Source organism: Lagopus muta, chromosome 15 (assembly GCF_023343835.1).
Source record: "Lagopus muta isolate bLagMut1 chromosome 15, bLagMut1 primary, whole genome shotgun sequence".
In the NCBI taxonomy this organism is placed as follows: domain Eukaryota; kingdom Metazoa; phylum Chordata; class Aves; order Galliformes; family Phasianidae; genus Lagopus; species Lagopus muta.
The window spans coordinates 15,227,769-15,243,805 of NC_064447.1; the positions used below are offsets into that span (position 1 = coordinate 15,227,769).

Genomic DNA, 16,037 nt, shown 5'->3' on the forward strand with positions numbered 1-16,037 from the left:
ATGGGTATATCCTTCAACTGAATATGTTTGAGAGCATTGAGGAATGGGACTCCATCTATGCATGCAGTACTTAGTGGTGGGAGAGGAGAAGCTGTTCCTGCACTGAGACAGGAATGTCGATGGGGTGTTTTGTTGAGCGTGTTTGGAGAACGATGGCAAAGATGAAAAGTTTCTGGAAGATGCAACCATCTCTTGGTCCTATCAGGTGCCTGCTAGCTTCCCAGGATCAAATTCTGTTCTGTTCAGATGGCATTCAGCTCTTCTTCAGCGTGACTCCATTGTTAGGATCGTCAGGGTTCCACTGCATTTGTTTGCTTGTTTCCCCCTCTCAGTAAAATGACTGCTCCAGAGTGACACTGCGCTCAAATCTGGACCTTTGCTTTACGAGGAAGCCCTACGTTGTAGCAGCAACCGCGCCTCTGTACGCAGCGCCGCACCTCCCTCGGTCCTCCCGCGCTACCTCCGCCGTAGTCGTTCCCGCCCTTCCAGCCTCGCCTCTCTATGGCGCGAGGGGAGGAGCGGTCCCCGCTTCCGGTGGGGCGCGGGCGCCCTTCTGCCGGTTGCGCCGTGTGGTAGCGTGGCGCGGAGGGCCGCCTGGGCCGCTAGCGGAGCACGTCGCCGTCCGCGAGACGAGGTGAAGTGCAGTGCGAGGGCTGGAGGGGCTGAGCCGGTTTCGCTTTTCTTCTCGCGTGGAGCCGTGACCATGCTGGCGGGGGACGAGTTCATTAGTTCCCCGCCCAAGAAGACAGTGCGGTTCGGGGGTACACTGACGGACATCCTGCTGAAGTACGAACGGGTGAGTGCGCGGCACGGGGCTAGGGCCCTCCGCGCGGGCGGCGTGTCCCGGTGAAAGCTCGTGCTGACCTGGCTCTGCCGCCTCGGAGGCTGCGGGCTCGTGCCGGGTGGTTCTGCTGTGCCAGTGGAAACTCTTCGCGAGCTCGGGCTTGTGTGGAGCAGCTGGGACGCAAATGTCTGCGGGGGGGCTGTTCCGCCTCTCGGGGGCGCATTCTGCTGCCGCTGCCTCTCGTGCTTTGCCACTCGGTTTCTTTGCGTTGTGATTAAATGCTCTTAGGTTGTTGAGATATGTTAATGAAGCATGGTTTTTTTTTTTTTTTTTTTTTTTTTTTAATTTATGTATGTTTTTTGTATGGTTTTTTTTTCTAGAAGAATAATGAGCATAATTTATTTTTCTTTCCCGTGCCAGGGTGAAACCACTGACTTCGAGCTGTTAAAGCATCAGCTGTCAGATCCTGACATAAAGGTAAGTTGCCGGCCTGGGGCCGATGGTTTAACACTCAGCTGTCTGAGTGTCACCACACAAGCCGTTCTGGTGCTTAAAAGCAAATCCTTTGTTTTAAGCATTGGTTAACATATAACTGCTTTTTGCTTCATAGAAACTGTCAGAAGTAATGAAAAGCAGCTATTGTGTGTTTATGAGCAGACACATATCTCGTATGCAGAAACCTAATAAATGCTGTCTCATGCTTACTGACTTTGCTTTAGAGTGAGAAACTGTGCTTTTTGGTGAGATTTTTCTTCCAGATGCCACCTTTCTAGGTCTGTCTACGGATTCCGTAATGTAGATAAAACCATAACTGCTGACTGTCAATGCCTTTATGTTGTGAGTTACTGCCTCCCTCAGCTCTCACTAAGAACTTAGTTAATTAAGCATTAAGATTCATATGTATCTAGTAGTTAGAGGAGTAGTTTCAGGGCTGTTTCTTACCGCTGTGGGTATCGATGGTGTTTTTGTATTTTTTTTTTTCCTTTTTTTATCTTTTAATTAAGTCACACAGTTGTCAGAAGAATGCTGCAGGAAGGATAATGTTATATGGATTTCCTTTTCTTTCTAAATAGAGTGTTCTGTAAAATACATCTTTTTTAGCAGAACTTCTGGGGAGTATGACCAAAATCAGTATAAAAATTTCTCTGTGGAATTGGTTCTTACTTCAATACTTGACTATTCCTCTGCTTAAACTAAGAGCAAATACAAAAGGAAAGTAGGGTTCTAGGTGCCACAGATACGTTCTTTGTTAATGAGGTTTGCATACCTTACTCAGTTTGTCACTTAAACTTCCCTGCTGGTTGGTGAGTGTGTATTGTTGTGTTAAAGAATTTTCATTAATGAAGGTGCGAGTTCAAGAAATTCCTTCTATGGTTGTGTGAAAATAATTTCAATTTAGTGTCTTAATCTTTGACTTGTGATTCTATGGGCTTTGGTATTCAAAAAAATCTTATCGTTTTTGGTCCTGTTGTTTACTAAAATAGGCTTGTTATTTTTTTCCCTACTTATATTAAGGATGCACAGATCATTAACTGGCTGCATGAATTTCGATCTTCTGTCACATATCTGACCAAGGACTTTGAGCAACTGGTCAGCATTTTGCTGGTAAATACTCATTTATTATATAGGCAGGTTAAGAGTGTAGTACTCAAAACATCTGTTTGGCACCTTGGTCTTTATTTACTTTCAGAAACTACCATGGTTGAGAAGAAGCCGAGAGGTAGTGGAAGAATATCTGGGTTTTCTTGGCAATCTGGTGTCAGCACAAACTGTCCATCTTAGGCCATGCCTGAGCATGATTGTATCCCAGTTCGTTCCTCGTAAGTTACTTTCCTCTTAATATTCTTACTTGTTTATCAAAATAATTATTTTGCATATAAATTCTGTATAATATATCACAATCTAATTGTTTTCTGTTGATTAATTTAACTTGAATGACTGAATTGCAATACAGACCATTTTATGTACCTAGACTTCAGAAGAGCTAGTCTAAAGGGTTATTAAAACTCTTAACGGAGCCTGTTTATTGAAAAAGTTTAGGAAGGGAAAGAACTGTGTAATGTTACTACTGAAAAACAGAAGCTCTAATGATGATCATATCAGATGATCAAGAATCTCCTGGTTCTCTGATTAAAGCAATGTTTTTGACTGTTCTTAGAGAAACTCTTGTGGATAATTTTGATGTTTTAGTCACACTGAAGACTGTTGTCCAGTGCACTTTGATTTAGTATTGGAGTTGTTACCTCATAAATTCCTCATGAGTATTCCAGTAATGATCTCATTTTTGGTAGCTCGAATAACCATCAGAGAAGATGATGTGGACATTTCAGATTCTGATGATGATGAAGAAAGTGAGTATAGAAGAAAATATGGCTTATGTATGCTTTTGTAATACTTCTACTAAAGAAATATATAATGCATATTTCTTTATTTTTGCAAAATTACTTTACAGGAGTCAATACAAAACTTTAGGAAGCAGTACATACTTAAATTACCTAGTAAGGAATTTTTTTTATATTTGAATCAATGGTGTTGTGACTCAATCCTTGTTACTTGCAAAATACTGGTATTTGCTGCTGCAGTATTTTGAAGATTCAGGCTGAGCATTTGGGAGTACATTCTTAGTCCTAGATTGTTTCAAAGCCAAAGGATAGTGAGGAGTGGTCTGCTTTCATTTTATTTACACAATGAAACTGGCTTGTTTAGGAAATTCTTAAGGCCTTTTGTTGTTGTCTGCTTGTAGTAAACTCAAATACAATTGATATAAATAATGAAAATGATTTGTGTATTGATTAGACAAATTGAATTCTTAAAAGATATTTAGCTATCTGTGTCTTTGTATCTTGAATGCTGTAATAAATTTCTCTTCAGCTTGGGTTGACGCAACTACTCTTCTGGTGTTCACTTGTGACACTGTTAGGATTTAAAGGAAAAAAAAAATCATAGAATCATAGAACAGTTTGGGTTGGAAGGGACCTTTAAGATCATCTAGTTCCAAACCCTCTGCTGTAGGAAGGGGCCCCTCCCTCTAGACCAGCTTGCTCAAAGCCTGTCCAGCCTGGCCTTGAGTGCTTCCAGGAAGAGGGCATTCACAACCTCACTGGGCAACCTATTCCAGTGTCACACCACCCTCACAGTCAAGAATTTCGTCCTAATAGCTAGTCTAAATCTGCTCTCTTCCAGTTTAAAACCATCTCCCAGAATAAAGGCAGCTCACCACATTATTGCTAGAAAAGCCTAATTATTTGTGTTTTTGTTTTAACTCTTGCAAATAAGGCATAATTTTTTATTTTATCTAGTTTTCCACTTGTTTTTAACATGTTTTCTAATTTTTTTTTTGGGGGGGGGGGGGAGGGGTATAAATTTAGATTTCCAAGTTAGGCATTCAGTGTAAGTAGTATGGCAACAATACCTGGCTTTGGTGATGGTGGCAAATTAAGACTTTGTTGGGATAACTTGAATTGTATTTGGAGTTAATTTTCATGGTAACTTTAGTAGTTGGGCAGTTCAACTTAAAATCAAAAACAATGCCAAAAAAAAAAAAAAAAAAGGAAAAAAAAAGCCAACAACAAAATCTCAGTGAATACAGTCTCCTTGGGGATCTTTAAAATGTTTAATTGACATGAACTGTTTTAATTGATTCCTGAGTTAGCTTTCTGCAGCCAAATGGATAATAGCACCTTCTTCTTTCTCTAGACCTTTCTGAAAATTTTGATACATGTCACAGAGCATTGCAGACTGTTGCAAAATATGTTCCTTCGTGAGTATTTAATTCTTTGGTTTCATCTGCTTTTTTTTTTTTCTTATACAGATATTAAGCTTGGTTATAAAGATAGTAAACAGGTCTTTTTTTTTCCCCTCCATATTGGAAATACAGTGCTTAATTTAATTGTGTGACATTTCGTAACATTCTGTAACTGATAGAATGTTATATCCAATCGTGAAATGTTAATAGACATCAGCAGCTGAGAGTCCTGTTAATAATAATATCAAACACAAGGAAAGTCCTGCTTATAGCAGCATGCTTGAAGTAGCTTTTAACAAAGCCACAGTAAAAGTTTATTATCTGTGCAATAATAGAAAAAATTATATATAATTATTTATCTTAAAATAAGATTACTGTGAAATAATAAACTGATTCCAGTCTGTTTTTATAGTGCTGGAGCTTGCTCTCATGATAACAACCTATATATATATATATAGATTATATATATATATATATATATATATATATATTTTTTTTTTCTCCCCCCACGCAGAACACTGCAGTTTCTTATGCCAATACTTGTGGAAAAATTTCCTTTCATTAATAAATCAGAAAGAACTCTGGTAAGAACTGTGAATATTACATTTATTTGTTCACTCACTTTTTAATATAGGAAAGCATTCTACGGTGTAACAATCAATTTGGTGGTATTTTATGCAGATTTTTGAATGTGGTGTTTAAAAATCTTGGGTTTTTACAAGAATTTTTTACTTATAGAGACATACATGTCCATGTGTGCCTGTTTGTTGAAAGGTTGTCCAAACATGCCTAAGTTCCCTGTGCATAAGCATTATGCAGCTCTTTAATGAGATAATTGCATATCTTTTTCCACATGATTGTTTCCTTAATCAGTGCACAAGATGAACTTCTTTGACAATTAAGTCTCAGAGTTGTATAGTAAGGAGAATGTAGGATACCTGTCTCAGTGTAAAAATTGGAAAGTATTCTTTGGAAGAACAAGGAATTTGATAAGCAGACAGAAAGATGGATGATATAGATGAAATCCAGTAGGGGTAGGGTACTACATTGTTGTATTACATCTCTGTTATAATGCTCCTGTGTGGTGGAAAGCAAGCTGGAAATAGTCATTCTGTTGGAGATACTTGGAAAAAAATTAGTTTTGACCTGTATCTGTCTCTTTAAATGACAAGTTACGAAATGTATGTTGTAAAAATCCTTGAGAGAATGAAACTTTCACTTAACATTCTTATAGATATCTCTTAATTTTGTGTTACAGGAATGTTATGTTCATAACCTACTACGAGTTACAGTGTACCTTCCAACATTAAGGCTTCAGATTCTGGAACTCATTGTTGAAAAGCTATTAAAGTTGGATGTAAGTTTGTTCTGTATCATCTTTCAAGGAGGAATGGTGTTAAAATACTCTTCAGCGTTAAGCTTAACAAAAATACGTTCCAGTAGTACTCGCAAACTCAGGATCATCAGTATAGGGCTATTGTGGTTTAACATGGCAGACAGCTAAGCAGCACACAGCAGTTTGCTCACAGCCCTTGACTTTCTTATGGAATAGAGGAGAGAATCGTGGGCTGGGAGGGGTTGGGGAGTAAAAATCTCAGGGACTTCGAGTAATCTGGTCTAGAGGAAGGTGTCCCTGCCTATAGTAGGGGGCTTGGAACTAGTTGATCTTAAAGAACCATTCCAATCCAGACCATTGTATGATTCTAAACAGGAATGTTTCATATTGCTGTCATGGTCTTATAAAAATTAATTTCTTGTTTGTAGGTTAGTACACCCCAGCAAGATATTGAAGATGCTGAAGAAGCTGCTAATAACTCTGATAGTGAGGAAAAATCTATGGAGAAGGGACTTTTTGACATGGTTGGTTATTTTTTTTAGTAGAATTTTCACCTTTGAGGCAAAAATTTTCTTAGTTACACCTTATGCTTCTGAAACTGAAGTGTAATAATACATTGCTGCTTTGTTGATGCTGCTCTGTAAACAGGAAAAATTAAACAGTTTCAAGCCTAAGTAGCTGACAAATGATCAAGCATGCCATATGAGGAGAGGCTGAAGGAGCTGGGAATGTTCAGCCTGGAGAAGAGGAGGCTCAGGGGAGACCTTATTGCTCTCTATAACTTCCTGAAGGGAGGTTGTAGTGAGCTGGGGGTCGGCCTCTTCTCTCGTGTCATTAGTGATAGGACCAGGGGGAATGGTTTCAAGCTACGGCAGGGGAGATTCAGGCTGGACATTAGGAAGTATTACTTTTCAGAAAGGGTGGTCAGGCACTGGAATGGATGCCCAGGGAGGTGGTGGAATCACCGACCCTGGGGGTGTTCAAGGAAAGACTGGATGTTGTGTGTTGAGGGACTTGGTTTAGTAGGAGCTATTGGGAATAGGTGAACGGTTGGACTGGGTGATCTTTTAGGTGTTTTCCAACCTTAGTGATTCTATGATTCTATGATTAATGTCTTTTCCATGTGCTGAATTTAATGATATAAATATCCAGAATATGTACAGTACATCAGTTTCCCTACAAAAAAAATACAAGCAGTTGTATGTAAAGCTTATTAATTGTAATTGACTTAGTTTACAAAAATTTGCTTAGACTGAACTGTATAGGTACTGCTTTTAAGAACAACAACAAAAACTTCACCGTGAACGTACAGATTTAGTTTCATTTTTCTCTATATAATTGTAATTAAGTTATCATTTATGACATCTTCCAGGAGGAAGATGAGGAAAGAAAAGAAAACAAAGTTGTCTCTCCCAGTAGTGAGAGAATGGCCCATCCACTTGCAGAGCGACTGGATATTTTGATGACCATTCTGTTTGCCTATATTAAAGACATTTGCCATGTGGATGGTAAGAATACAGGAACAATAAATTTGTTTTGCTAGCAAATAAGAAAAACAGAAGAGGAATTCTCTTGAATTGCAGCAGGAGAAAGCAAGCCTTTATCCTTTAGTGGTAGAGTTCTGCTATTAGCACATTCCTGGCTTTGGCCAGTGTTTATTGGCTGAAGGTGCACAGGTTCGTTTATGACATTAACAGCCTGATCTTCAGTTGGAGACATTTTGAAAGTGTAAATATGGCACTGTACCCAAAATGTAATGTGTCAGGGTATAAGAGTAAATAGTTTTCTTTTCTCATCGTGGTACTAAACTTCTCTGTGGGTCAGAAATACTTTCTAATTAACCAAAGTATTTTATCATTTTTTCTGCTGTACTGTTTTGAGAATTAGAACTGTGGATTCTTTGAACAGCATAAACACAAGGAGTAAGTTAGAAGAACCAGTTGAAATTGGTAAAGGACTTGTACTAAAGGAAAAACCTGATTTATTTATTTATTTATTTATTAGAAACACAAATCTTACAGTGGCACTTACTAAGGGGGGCTGAATGTTAGACTTATTTAGAATAGAATATTTAGAAAATTGCTTTATCATATTAGTGAGGCAGTTTTGTTTCTTAGTGTTTTCTTTTGCCTGTTCTGAAGTAGCACATTATTTCAAATTTTGCAGTCTATCAGTATTGCACATGCTTACATTCATGGATTTACTTCTTTTTACATTCGTTTATATGAAGAATAACTGAAGTTCTGGAAGGTCTTAATACAAACATTTTATTTTAGTTGACAGGTAAACTTACAAGTTAGCTTGTCAGTGGCTTTTTTGGTTTTTGTTTTTTTTTTTTTAAACATATTTCTTCCTGATTCAGAAAGATAGAAATACCATTTTCACAACATGAGGGCAGGAAAAAACCTGATATGACTCATTTTTGTTTTCTTTTTGTTGCTGTGTAGGCAAGCTTGATATCAACAAGACAAAGGATTTGTATCGGGATCTCGTTTCTGTTTTTGATAAGCTCATTTTACCAACCCATGCTTCTTGTCATGTACAGTATTTCATATTTCACATCTGTAGCTTAAAATTGGTGAGTAGAAACTGTTCTTAAAATGATGTGTCTTTATACTTTGGCTTTTCTACAAAAGTTAGTTGCTTTTTTCCCTATAGTTCTACTATTACTGTACGTTTTTCTGAAGATTATACATCAGGATTTATTAGTATCCTTTTTCTCCTCCCCTTCTGTTATTCCTTTATTCAAATCCTGCTGTATTTTCAGCCTTCCCCATGCTGTTCATAAATATGAAGCAGCTCAAAACCAGCCCATTGTGAAGGAATGCAGTAATAGAGGTCTTTTGCAGAAGTCAGTTGGACTTTTAAACCTAAGGCATAGTGCTCTTGCAAATTTGATTGGCATCCAAAACCTGAGTGCATTGTTAGCTCTTCAATTTGGAATTTGTATTTACTGTTCAGCACCCTCCATTTTCCCATCTCTTAGGCAAAATGCTGTTCTTTCTCTAACATTCTAAAACAAAAACATCCGTACTTTTGGCATAAGATTAGCTGGAGATCCATTTAGCATTGTCCTTGAACTCTGACAGTGAATAGCAGATGCACTGCAAAGAATACTTGAGTATAGCGAGCATTGTCAGAATAGCATCTCAGCCTCTAACAATAGTTCAGTAACTTCCTGAACAGAAGTGACATTCCATCGCAAAGCATTGTGTGATGGGCAAATTCAAGGGGAAGATATCATATTGCTTTTTAAATTTTTTTAGTGATACAGATTTTCATATTGTGATCTTCCTGTGCCAACAAGTCCCAGAATGTAACTGTTTACAATGAAGAACCACTTTCTGTATTTCTCAGAGTTCAACTTCCTGCTGTTTTCATTGGATAACCCCTATTCCTTCTGTTACAAAGGCAGTTAACAGTTGCTTCCTGTTACCCTTGTTAATGTTTTTAAAGACTTCTATGGTTTGACTGTGGAAATTGTTGGAACTGAATATTAGAAATATATTATTGTCATTGCTATAACAACTCATGTTTTCTGTATATCTTCATTTCAGGGATTGGCTGAGGCATTTTTAGACCATCTCTGGAAAAAACTGCAAGATCCAAATAATCCTTCGGTGATCAGGCAAACTGCTGGGAGTTACATTGGCAGCTTCTTAGCAAGAGCTAAATTTATTCCAGTTGTGTATGTTGTTTTGATATAAGAGCTTGGATAGGTTATGTTGACTTTGGGCTGAGTTACAGATACTCAGTATATTTGATATTCATAAATATATTTTTAATCATAGAATAGAATCATAGAATCACTAAGGTTGGAAAAGACCTAAAAGATCACCCAGTCCAACCGTTCACCTATTCCCAATAGCTCCTACTAAACCATGTCCCTCAACGCAACATCCAGTGATCTTTTATGGATCACAATGGATCTGTGATCCATTAATCACAGATTAATGATCTGTGTTAAGTATTTTATACGGATTCTGAGACAGGAAACTCAAGTGTTCAGCTGTTTTTGTGCATGTTGAAAATATTTCAGCAAAAGGATGAAAATCTTTGTATTTATGTATTCTGTATTTTTATGCTGTTAAAGGTGTGGGCTCAGTGACTTTATTGGTAAATTTAATTTGATATTGGAATTACTTGTTGGACATTGCTTATAGCTCAGCATTTATATTGTTTGTTGCACATGTCTGTGCAGTGTGCACTCTTGGATTCATCTTCTGGCATCTTGTGCTTTCACTGGGCTTTTCAGTACTGATAGGTTGATTTGTTTCTTGCTGATATAAAGAAGAAAGCTCGTAACAGAATCTATTTTTTCTAGTGATAATTTTCTTAATTACAGTTTTGTGACTGAGATCTTTGAATACTTGTTCAACATCTTTTCTATGCCATTTTAGAATCTATTTTTACACATTATTTTTCTTCATTATAGCACAGTAAAAGCATGCCTGGATCTGCTGGTTAATTGGATGCATAAATACATTGATAATCAGGATACAGGGGCTAATGCTTACTGTGATGTAGCTCTCCATGGGCCATTTTATTCCGCATGTCAGGCAGCATTCTATACGCTTATTTTCCGTCATAAGCAACTTTTGGATGGAAACTTAAGGAAAGGTGAGTATAACAGGTTTGAAAGGTGTTGGGATTCATTTGCAAGATTTACTGTGGATTTGTTTTTGATGGTTAATTCAGTCAAGTATTTGACAGATTTACATTGTACTCTAAATGGAGTAAGATAGCTTACACACCTGGGCTATCAACCTAAATAATCTTTTTTTTCTTCAGCATTGAAAGCAGTGCAGATAACTCTTTAACTTAGATTTCTGGCCCCAGTTGCTTGCTGAGCATGTTTGAATTCCAGCTGTGTTGAACTAGTGTGGTCTTCAGTTGGTAACAGTCCATGAAGTGTCTGTCCTTCTCAGTTCCCATGTAAATGTAGTGTCTTTGGAAGGGTCTCTCAGCTGTGGCAATCTGCCGTAAATTGGAATAGCTTTTCTATTCAACAAGCTGTGGGCGAGATCACTAATAGAGAGATGTAGAATTTGCTTATCTGATCTTGTGCATGGTGATAAGACTGGAAATTCTTAAAAATTCAGCTAAGCTTATATGATGTATAACCTCTATATAATAGGTTTATTTGATAATTGTTCTTATTTTGAAGGTCTGTCATATCTGCAGAGTTTGAATTTTGAGCGCATTGTCATGTGTCAGCTAAACCCTCTGAAGATATGTATACCTTCTGTTGTAAACTTGTTTGCTGCCATTACAAGGTACCTTTTTTGTTTACTTTGTTTTCATCTAGATACCAGTTTATGGATGTGTGTGTATAATAACAGCAGTTATTTAGAACTTAAGATATATAACACAAAGTATTCATTGTTATCCAAGAGAACACAGAATTTTGCCCATGTTCTACGTGGGATAAGTTTGTTTCTGGTTCAGTTTCAGTTGAATCCTACAATACTGTAAAACTGTTTCACTGTTCAAGTATTGGTGCCAGTATGGTTCTAATTGGAGTAAAACTTGCAGGAGTGCAGAGAAAGAGAATAGATTCTAACGTACATCCCCTGTGGCTGTCTTGGAAACACCTAATACCAGTTCCAAAATGAAAGGTAGAAATGATGTTATTTAAAAATGACTTTTGTATGTGAATGTCTTCTGAAACATTTGCAATCTCTGTGCTAGAAATGCTTATCTTTCCCTTATTATCTTTTAAAGGAAGTACCAGCTGGTGTTCTGCTACACAATTATTGAGAGAAACAATCGGCAGTTTATACCAGTTGTTCGGAGTGGCACTGGGGGTGACTTTGTGCAGATGTGCACTAACCCACTTGACAGTTTCTTCCCCTTTGATCCCTATATGCTCAAAAGGTATAGTTGATAAATGGACAGTTCATATTTGTCTTGTAGCAAATAATAAGCTAAAATCTGGAAGAAACAAAACTGATTTTCTTACCTGAGCTTTAGTACTTCTCATGTTGTGTATCTTAATCTGTGATTATCTTTTAAAAATTTGGAAAGGAATTTGAGACAAGTGTAGTTGTTGAAAATGTCTAACTAGGGATTAGAAGACCTAATTGTATCAGAACTCCTTAAGCAAACAATTTTAATTTATGTTTATCAGCAAAGCTGATAAAGAGTAATCTTTCATGGAATTAATTGGAGATTATATAGGGACAGAGTTGTTTGTGAAATCCTGAAGATGGCTATCAGAATTCCAACCATTTATATTGGATTGTTAAAATCAAATCCATTTTACTGAATAAAATAACTCGCACTGTCTTTTAATTCCACTTTCAGATCAAAGAAGACCATTGATCCATTTTATCAGTTTTGGGAAGAACTGAGTGCTGAAGATTTAGAGAATCTGAAGAAGCCAATTAAAAGGGTAATCTGTTAAAAAATGCAATTCAGTAGCCACTCTGTCAGCTGCTTTCATTTGCTTAATTGGTTAGCTAGTGACTATAAGCATAGAAAACATGATAGACAGTGACTGGAATCAGAAAACTTAAAAAATTGATCCAACCTTAATTTTCCTCTCTATGGAGGAGTGTGTATGGACACAACTGTTAGGAGCATCCACGTGGTGTATGTGCAGTCTTGTTGCAGGGATCAATCTGCTTTGTAGATAGTTGCTTCACAATGAGTGTACATATAATTCTCTTGTCCTCCTAACTAATCATGACAGTTGTAGTACACCCCACGTTCTTCCACTGCTTCTACATAGTCTGTTTACCTTCTTGCAGAATGTCTATCCTTTTTCAACTTTTTGGTCAACTGTGTATTTCACAGAAGTGTAGAATGGCTTGAGTTGAAAGGGACCTCAAGGATCATGAAGCTCTAACCGCCTGCCATATGCGAGGCCATCAACCTCCATATCTAATACTAGACCAGGCTGTCTAGGGCCCCATCCAATCTGGCCTTGAACACTTCCAGGGACAGGGCATTCACAACCTCTCTGGACAGTCTGTTCCTGCACCTCACCACTCTCTTGGTAAAGAACTTGGCCCTGATAACCAACCTCAGTCTTCCCTCCTTCAACTTAAAGCCATTTCCCCTTTTCCTGCCTTATCAACCCTTTCAAAGAGTGGACTCCCCTCCTGTTAGTAGGCTCCCTTTAGGTACTGAAAGGCTGCAATGAGGTCACCCTGCAGCCTTCTCTTCTCCAGGTTGAACAAGCTCAGCTTCCTCAGCCTGTCTTCATAGGGTAGGTGCTCCAACCCTCTGATGATCTTCGTGGCCCTCCTCTAGTACCCTGTCTTTCTTGTAGTGGGGGCCCCAGACCTGGATGCAGTACTCCAGCTGGGGCATCATGAGGGCAGAGTAGAGAGGGACAGTCACCTCCCTGTCCCTGCTGGCCACTCCTGAGAGCCCAGGATACCATTTGCTTTCCAAGCTGCAAGAGCACACAACTGGCTCACGTTAAGTTTTTCATTTCTTCCCTTTCTATGATAACATGAAAAAATATGGTGTTGTAGATTTGTAGGTGCCTTTTGTTAACTGGTAAGTTTATTGATTTTTACTCCAGTGTTTTGATAGGAGATTTGATGAATTTCAGAATTTATTTTGGAAATACCCTTTTTGGTTTTAGCAGTTTTTACTTCTGTCAAATAGAGACCTGGAATGTATTTTTGCTCTCACTGATCCTTTTCAATTCATGCAGGGTACTCCTGAAGATGAAGATGATGACTTTTTGAAAGGAGAAACCCCTCAAAATGAGGGTGTGGTTGAAATTACTCCAAATTCTTATGAGTCAAATACCCGGAGCCCAGTGAGCAGCACTGGCTCTCCTTCAGACTGTCATGCGCAATATCCACACTGACCTGGAGAACTAGAAGTGGAAGAGAAAATTGCGTGCTATTTTTTGCTCGCAAAGAGACTTTAGCTCGACTTTCTGAAATGGCAAATGCTTCATCATCAGTTTTCTATGGATATATTAAGATAAATTCAAATGCTGCTAGAAAAGTCTAGAGAATAAATAGGGTAATATTTTACAAATTTTATATTGAAATGTTTTTTATGACTTCTGGGTTGTTTTTTTTTTAATAGTTTTTCTTGACCTTTAAAGACTTTTGTTTATTAACATTTCTCTATGAAGTTTTACATATTGGGTGAAATTCTGATCTTCCTAATTTTTGATTTGTGTGACCAGAAATCCATTATCAGTATTTATAGATTCACAGGGTTGGAAGGGATCTCAAGGATCATGAATCTCCAACCCCCCTGCCACGTGCAGGGCCACCAACCTCCACATTCAATACTAGACCAGGCTGCCCAGGGCCCCATCCAATCTGGCCTTCAACACCTCCAGGGACAGGGCATCCACAACCTCTCTGGGCAGCTGTTCCAGTACCTCTCTACTCTCTCTGAAAAGAATTTCCCTCTGACATCCAACCTAAATCTTCCCTTCCTCAAAACCATTTCCCCTTGTCCTGCAGTTATCGACGCTTTCAAAGAGTTGATTCCCCTCCTTTTTGTAGGCTCCCTTTAGGTATTGAAAGGCTGCAATGAGGTCACCCTGCAGCCTTCTCTTCTCCAGGTTGAACAAGCCCAGCTCCCTCAGCCTGTCTTCATAGGTAGATGCTCCAATCCCCTGATTGTCTTTGTGGCCCTCCTCTGGACCCTCTACAAGAGTTCCCTGTCTTTTTTGTACTGGGGGCTCCACACTTGGATGCAGTATTCCAGATGGGGCCTCAAAAGAGCAGAGTAGACAGGGACAATCACCTCTCTATCCCTGCTGGCTGCCCCTCTTGGTGGAGCCCAGGATACCATTTGCTTTCTGAGCTGCAAAGGCACACTGCTGGTTCATGTTAAGTTTTTCATCTATCAAGATCCCCAGGTCCCTCTCCACAGGGCTGCTCTCAAGGACCGCTCCTTCCAGTCTGTATGGATGCCTGGGATTCCTCCGGCCCAAGTGCAAAACTCTGCACTTTGCTGTGTTGAACCTCGTCATGTTTACCCGGGCCCACCTTTCCAGCCTCTTGAGGTCCCTCTGAATGGCATCCCTTCCTTCTGCCGTGTCAACCGCATCACTCAGCTTGGTGTTGTCAGCAGATTTGCCGAGGGTGCACTCGATTCTGTCATCGATGTCATTGATAAAGATGTTGAAGAGCACTGGTCCCAAGACAGACCCCTGGGGGATGCCGCTTGTTACCAGCCTCCACCTGGACTTAGAGCCATTGATTACCACCCTTTGTCTGCGGCCTTTCAACCAGTTTCTTATCCATCGAGTGGTCCAATTTGGAGATAAGGATGTGGTGAGGGACCGTGTCAAAGGCCTTGCTCAAGTCCAGGTAAATTACATTGGTCACTTTTCCCTTGTCCATTGATGCTGTCACTCCATCATAGAAGTCTACCAGATTGGTCAAGCATGACCGGTGAACTGTTCCCTGATGACCTTTTTTAGTTGGTTTCAAGTAATGCTGTGATCTCATGATAGGGAAGCCCCTCTGACAGTGGTTCTGCTGCACACATCTCTGAGCTTGTCCATTCTGGAGAACAGTGCTTGATAAAGGCCCTTGGTAGTGGTGAGTGTATTCAGATGGTAAGCGTTATTGCTGCTTAAACGTGTGGATGACACACAGCTTTTCCAGCTATGAAAGTTCTGATACGTGAAGTGGTGATTGTTGGAAGTGTTGAAAATGAGTAGCTGAAAGCATGATTTGTAGATAGTTTTATTTGAGGTGCTTGTGAAGCACTCTGAAAAGGTATTTATTTTCAGGATTTGAACTTCTGTGTGAATGCTGAAAATATAAACAAACAAACCCCACATCCCTTGTGAAAAGGGATTGATGTCTGCTATTATTGTATTGTTTGTGTGTCAGTAAAGAGTTTCTCCATAGATTTTTCATTTTTTCACTATTATTATTTTCTTTCTTGATTCTAAACAGTGCAAAAAATGTTATTTGTGTAACATATAGTTGAAAATTTAATGCATGTGGGACTCCGTTAATCTGCCCTTTTTTAGTCTGAGCTTGTAGGCTTTCAAGACAGTGCGTTTATTCACAGCCAATAAAGACTGATGCAAAGAGTGCCAATTCTGCGCTTTGTGTGTAACTGAGGATCTCTCTATAGTATATTCTCTGGAGAATATATTCTCCACAGGTAGAGTGTTTATTCTAGCAGACTGAAAAGTAGTTTCAGGTTTGATACTGCAAAATTTGTTA

General features: G+C 38.9%; 1 protein-coding gene across 1 annotated transcript; it reads left to right on the forward strand.

Moving 5' to 3' along the window:
• Window positions 1–499: 499 nt before the first annotated feature.
• On the forward strand, window positions 500–13,874 carry RRN3 (RRN3 homolog, RNA polymerase I transcription factor). The gene is made up of 17 exons (XM_048961199.1): window positions 500–796; window positions 1,205–1,261; window positions 2,300–2,389; window positions 2,475–2,604; window positions 3,076–3,135; window positions 4,481–4,544; window positions 5,044–5,113; window positions 5,788–5,886; window positions 6,294–6,389; window positions 7,238–7,373; window positions 8,313–8,443; window positions 9,423–9,553; window positions 10,301–10,485; window positions 11,033–11,141; window positions 11,590–11,742; window positions 12,172–12,259; window positions 13,535–13,874. The coding sequence occupies exons 1-17, from the start codon at window positions 704–706 to the stop codon at window positions 13,691–13,693; spliced, it is 1,851 nt and encodes a 616-aa protein (XP_048817156.1). The 5' UTR covers window positions 500–703; the 3' UTR covers window positions 13,694–13,874.
• The last annotated feature ends 2,163 nt before the right edge of the window (window positions 13,875–16,037 follow it).

Bases quoted from the DNA above. Each gene is read 5' to 3' on its own strand.
- RRN3 (XM_048961199.1), top strand. From the start codon at position 704: ATGCTGGCGGGGGACGAGTTCATTAGTTCCCCGCCCAAGAAGACAGTG. The intron at 7,374-8,312 runs GTAAGAATACAG...GTTGCTGTGTAG, and splicing joins AGACATTTGCCATGTGGATG to GCAAGCTTGATATCAACAAG. The intron at 11,743-12,171 runs GTATAGTTGATA...TTCCACTTTCAG, and splicing joins GATCCCTATATGCTCAAAAG to ATCAAAGAAGACCATTGATC.